The 6,098-nt window shown below is 44.4% G+C and overlaps 1 protein-coding gene across 2 annotated transcripts in view; it reads left to right on the forward strand.

Moving 5' to 3' along the window:
* Window positions 1-242: 242 nt before the first annotated feature.
* The window catches only part of LOC114623450 (epidermal retinol dehydrogenase 2), a 19,870-nt gene continuing 14,014 nt past the window's right edge, over window positions 243-6,098 (forward strand). The window contains exons 1-2 of one of the 2 annotated variants that reach the window (XM_028770121.1): window positions 243-459; window positions 3,694-4,040. In XM_028770121.1, coding sequence (XP_028625954.1) covers window positions 3,708-4,040 — 333 coding nt within the window. In that variant the 5' untranslated portion in view covers window positions 243-459; window positions 3,694-3,707. The remainder of the gene's footprint in view (window positions 460-3,693; window positions 4,041-6,098) is intronic. The other variant, XM_028770129.1, reaches the window with a different exon arrangement.

Consider the following 6,098-nt stretch of genomic DNA (forward strand, 5'->3'; position numbering starts at 1 on the left):
CTTTGGATTCCATGTGACAGAATCACTGTTGTAGAATTTTGTATCTGTGCCATGAGCTGCAGATATCTGGGGCACAACCTGGTCCCTAAACCCTGTGAAACCTTGGTTGGGCTTGCAAGCACACCTAGTGTTATGAAATCTCTTGCGGCTAACTCTGTCCTTTTCAACCCGAAAATTCTCTTTTAACAATCCTGCATCCAGCCCTTGGCATGGGAAAATTTAAAGGGATGGGCAATACTGGGGCACATGTCCGGTCTCCACTGTCCTTTCTACCTTCCTCAGGAAAGGGTGCCTGAACTAGGCTCCACCCCCTGGCGGGATCACAGTCCTGCCCTTGGCTTGGGCCCCAGCCTACTCAGGGATAAGCATCCGAACCTTGTTGCTTAACCAGAGACCTGGGTGCCTGAGACCTAAGACGCCTGCTTCTCCGTGGTGGCTAGAGAGGGAACTGTTTGAGAGGTAAGTTGCAGAGATCCCACATTCTGGGGCTGCCCCCTAGAGAGGTGGCTCCTCGCAGAGATCCCACATTGTGGGGCTGCTCCTAAAGAGGTGGCAGCGCCCAGTGCCCAGATCCAGTCATAAGAGTTTAACCCAGGGGAACCTTAGCAGCAGTCAGGGACCAGCAGGGGAGCCAGCAGTGCACAGGAACAGTGTTCTGGGCACACCCAGATGTCTGTTCCTCCAAGGGTGCTGGCCACTTGAGAGCAGAATGGATTCCTACCTGGTGGCCCTGGTTCTTATATTCTGCCCAGGCTAGCACATTCACAACCTCCTCCTTGCATCCTCTAACTCACTCCTTTCAGTAGAAGCTGTGGTTGGCAGTGTCTCTGCCACCACACTCTGCTCTCTGCAACCCTCATCTTGGAAGCAAGTGTCCTGGGATTACTATGTGCCTAGTTAGCTCTGCTTTTTGTTTTGTTTTGTTTTGTTTTGTTTTGTTTTGTTTTTTTGTTTTTCGAGACAGGGTCTCTGTCCAGCACTGTCTGTCCTGGAACTCACTCTGTAGACCAGACTGGCCTCGAACTCAGAAATTCTGCCTGCCTCTGCCTCCCAAGTGCTGGGATTAAAGCCGTGTGCCACCACTGCCCGGCTAGCTCTGTTTTTGAGCTGGGGATGATACCAAGTTTTTAGCCTGGTGAAAAGGAATACATTTGTATTTTCCTAAAAACGAGTTATTAAGATAAAATGAAGGCATAGATTCACTTTCTGTTTGCCGCTGTTCTTATTAAATCACCTTCCGAGGATATAGCCAGAGAACATTGATCCATTTGTTCCCATGAATGCCCAGGGCATCATCAGAGAGTTAGTGTGCTGCCTATGGGCCACAGACCTAGCGAGGAATTCATGAATATGCTACCTTCTGGAGACTGGGAGGAGATGGAGAGATGCAATTGTGACTAAAATCCAGCAAGCTCTTCTGCATTTCTCCCCAACCCTGTGTTCCCTAAAAATGGCTGTGCACAGGCTGAGGCTTACTCACTCCTGCAGCCCCCAGGGAAGTAGCATTTGCATGAGCATTAGCCTCTTAGAGAATACTGAGACACTAGCAACAAAAGAATTTTTTGTTGATCAAAGTTGCCAAGTATGACAGTGACAGATGTAGCATCCTAAACCCATCTCTCCTCACTGAATGTATAATTACACAGAAGAAATTCAAAACTTGACATGGAGCTAATACATGCTACCATGCTCCTATGTACCTAAGACACATCTGTCAAGAGAGGGAAAAGCCAGGACTTGTTCCAGTTTGCATCATCCTGACGTTTATCCACATGGCTGGAGACTACTGAGCAGAGAGCTCTGTCTTCTAGTAGGATACCATACAATTTTGTGCCAAAAGGGGACAGCGTGGCCCTGCTGGGTCACCTGTTGTGTGTGTTCTAATGGAAAGCTAATGGCACAGATGCTGCTGTGTAGGAAGTGGCCAGAGTATCCCTTTGCTGTCTTTTGCAGAATCCAGCATACACCCTGACAGGGCTACAGGGACACACCTTATGACTGCATACTGAAATGAGAGTCGGTCTCCAAGGCATCATTTCAGATTGCCTCAGAAACCTGGTCATCCAAAAGTTGCTCTGGAATGAATCAGAGCAAAGTTAGCAGAGGATTCTAGTTGTTGCATCCAAAGTATAGTAAAGCCCAATGTTAAACCACAGATCTGAGTGTGAACCTTAGTGACTGTCCCCAGAAAGCCCCAGATGAACAGAAGAAGCCTGCCTTCAGAGCCAAAAAGCTACTGCTCAGTCTCTGACTCCTGTTGATCATTATTGGCAAGGTCACTTCCCAGCACCCCTTGCCTTTTGCTTCTTTGCAGGCCCCAATCCGGATCACCCATAGTACTATTATGACACTATTGCTTGTGATGAATCAACTATCTGCTGACTATCTGTTTCTTCATCTACAACAGTTTAGGTTATGAGATCCAAGCCCCAGCCCCAGAGCACAGAGAAACAACTGAAGCTGATTATTGATAAGCATGACATAGAGCCAACCTAGCCTTATGCTAGTAGCACAGTGACCTTGAGCAAGCAGGTCACATATATACTCCCTCCATCTGTCAGTCTTATGTGTAGAATAAGCCAGAAACAAGTTTAGGCCCTAGCAACTTTCATGTGCTAAACCCTTCTAAAGGTGGACCAAACCACCCATCCTCAGCCAGCCAGCAAACTAAAGAGCTGCTACCATCTGACCTTTGAACTCTGAAAACCTATACCTGCACCTGAGCCTCTCAATGGAACAGCCTTCTCAGGAACTCCCTTTACCTTTTCACAAAAACCTGGTGCCTTGTTAGTGATCTGCACTGTGAATCCAAACCAAAACTGGTAACAACTGTGAGACACTTTCTGTGAGCCAGAACATTCTCATCTCAGGTACAGAACTTGCCCTAAGGCACAAGCCTGGTAAACAGTAGATAAGGTCCAGAAGGACATTGGAGACTGCACAAAGTTTTACAGAGGCAGAGAAGGCAACCAAGACTGTCTCACCAAATCTAATAAGTAAAGGAAAACTGATTGAGTGAGGGCCCTCAGCCTAGTAAAAGGAGTTAGGGTGTTGATGTAAAGTCAACTGGAGGAGAAAAAGTAAAGTGTTGATGGAAAACAAGTTAGTTCTCTCCTAATGCTTTATGCAGATAGGATTTTACCATTCCCCCTTTTGTCTCAAATCTCTTTGCCATAATGTTGGGGATCAGTAAGAAGCCAGGGCTTCATACATTCTAGCAAGCACTCTTACACGGAACTAAATCCCTAGCCTTCAAATCTTAGATAGCATCGCTAAATGAAAGAATTGTAGTGCAAATGAGAAAAAAGAAACCTAAAAGGAGACAAAAACATAACGCTCTAAGAGTTATATTATAAACATCATGATGTGACAGCATGGTTGAGCTTTGCATCATGAGTCATAGTAAGGCAAAAGTTAACTAGAGAGAAATACAGGCACAGCCCTTGGCATACTCTTGGGTAAGGTGATTCCAGCTGCCAATTAACAAACGTTGTTATGTGTGACACATAGCTGGCATGCAGATCTGAGTGGAACTTGAGGCTCTTGTGTAGACTAAGTACCAGATATCCTACATCGCTGTGGTTCCTGCCCGCTCCTGAGTTTAGTGTCAGCATCCAGAAAGAGCATCTCTATCACATCCTCAGTATTTTCCTTCAGAAAAGGAGAACTAAGCAAACTCTCTCTTGCTTTAAGGTGTTGGCCAGAACATGTCTTGCAACGTGGAATCAGTGAAGGACTTCCTTGTTTTCTTAGGAAAATCTCTGTTGAGTCTTTTGGAGGCCCTACTTTTTCATGTCATCTCAAAGCCACGGAAAAACGTTGCTGGTGAGATAGTGCTCATAACAGGTGCTGGGAGTGGACTCGGAAGACTCTTAGCATTGCAGTTTGCCCGCCTGGGATCAGTGCTCGTTCTCTGGGACGTGAATAAGGAAACAAACGAGGAGACTTGTCAGATAGCTCGTGAAGCAGGAGCCACCAGAGTGCATGCCTACACCTGTGACTGCAGCCAGAGGGAAGAAGTGTACAGAGTGGCTGACCAGGTACAGCAAGGGAGTCTTGTTGGTTTTGTGGGTAGTGAGAATCCTATGCAATTACTTTGGCATGCACCCATTTTAGTCATTGGCCTATCTGTCTTAATGCTTTCCACTTGTCTTCAATATACCTCTACTTTACAGATAACCTGTTGGAAACGGGAATTTTGAATTTTTCATTCTTTTTGTACTCAAAATGTTTTGCAAAATACCCTGTATATAGCATATCATAGCACCATAAGGTAAATTATTATTCTCCTTTGAAAATAGAACAGTGAATCTGTGTGGGCATGTAGTTTCCTTCAGCAATAGAGCTGACAGTTAGCAAAGGAATGGCCTGGACTCGAGTTTCTGGATTCCTGGGTAGTACCCTGTGCTTTGGATCTCACCTCCACCTCATGCTAACTGTACCAGCCCAGTGGAAGAAAGAGCAAGAGGTTAAAGCATCCTTCTTTGATGGGTGAGACACAGATGTCAAAAACTTTGCCCAAGACCACACAATATATGTGCACCCTGTTTAGTTGCAGTTAGATCATGGGCTATAGCCCCTCTACCACCATGTCTTCCATTTGAACATGTGTTTTTCACAGACAATGATGGAAAAATAAGAGCACTCATCCTGAGATCAGTTATTTGGTTTTGGTGGTAGTAGAGCTCGAACCCACTGCCTTGGTGCTTCCTAAGCACTTGCATCATCACTGAATTAGTTCACACCCAGATCCTCTAAATCAGTAGTTCTCAACCCGTGGGTCACAACTCCTTTGAAGTTAAACAACCCTTTCATAGAGGTAGAATATCAGTTATACTGCTTATCAGATGTTTACATTATAATTCATTACAGTAGCAAAATTACAGTTAGGAAAGTGGCAACAAAATCATGCTATGGTTCAGAGTTACCACAACCTGAGGAACTGTATTAAAGAGTCGCAGCATTAGGAAGGTTGAAAATCACCGCTTTAAATACTTCTTTGGCAATAACATAGACCGACTTTTAGAGGAAACTCCAGTATATTGGCAGACTGGCTGTTAGCTCATCAAGTCTTGCCCCTCATAAGGACTTCTCTTTCCTTATGCATACACTGGGATGCATGCACCACACTCTATACTCTCTTGGGCCAACTAGAGAATTGCCCAATTTACTGAAAAGGGAGGAACCAAGACTGCTTGTTCCAACAGCCTTTCTACTTCCCATCTTTTTGTTATTGTTTTTTTTTACCATTAATTCTGATTATAGACTGCCTGATACAGTCTGAAGGTCCAAACCTGATAAGCCCACCCAGGCAAAGTCTGGGACTGCATCCCAAGTGGGGCAAATGGCCAGCAGCATCTGTTTACCTATGAAGCATGCTGGTTAACGTACTGACTTTCACTAACTACAAACAACCTCTCTATCCAGGCTCAGCAATCATGAGTCCATACTCAGTCACTGAATTCGTTTACCATCATGGCAAATTAATACAGTGTTCTATAAATAATTACTTCCCTATCTCTTGAATTGGGACCCATGTCTGTCCCAGATAGTTGACTGTGACATGGTCTGCCCTGCCATATTCCTAACTTGTTCATTTTTTATCACTTTATGGTCTTGAAGAATATTGGCAATGTGCTCTTTTGCATTTAGGGGAAACAATTCTACTTATAAATTTGCCATTCCCCTTCTTGTTATAGATAGAAAGAAACTATCAGGATTTTAAAGGCATGTCCCCCAGGAGAATGACCAGGGAGAAAATTTTTGAAGTGGTACTTAGAGTTTTCTCTCATCTAGTCTTGAGTGACTTTAAGAGCTTGTATCCCAGCATGATAGCTTAGCCATGAGTTTAGAAAGTCCAGTGCTGCTTTGTGGTCCATCTAGGTGACAAGTTATTTTGAACAATAGGATATGAACAAACTGGGGCTATGGAGTTTTCATTTATCCTGATGTAATATTCAAAAATCCTAGTTATGTATTTAGTGACAATCTTTTAGATTATCATATCTATGCCTTGAACAGCTTCTTCTCAAATTAAAGGAAGGAAGGAAGAAGGAAGGAAGGAAGGAAGGAAGGAAGGAAGGAAGGAAGGAAGGAAG

The sequence above is a fragment of the Grammomys surdaster genome, unplaced genomic scaffold (genome assembly GCF_004785775.1).
Source record: "Grammomys surdaster isolate TR1022 unplaced genomic scaffold, NIH_TR_1.0 64, whole genome shotgun sequence".
Taxonomy (NCBI): domain Eukaryota; kingdom Metazoa; phylum Chordata; class Mammalia; order Rodentia; family Muridae; genus Grammomys; species Grammomys surdaster.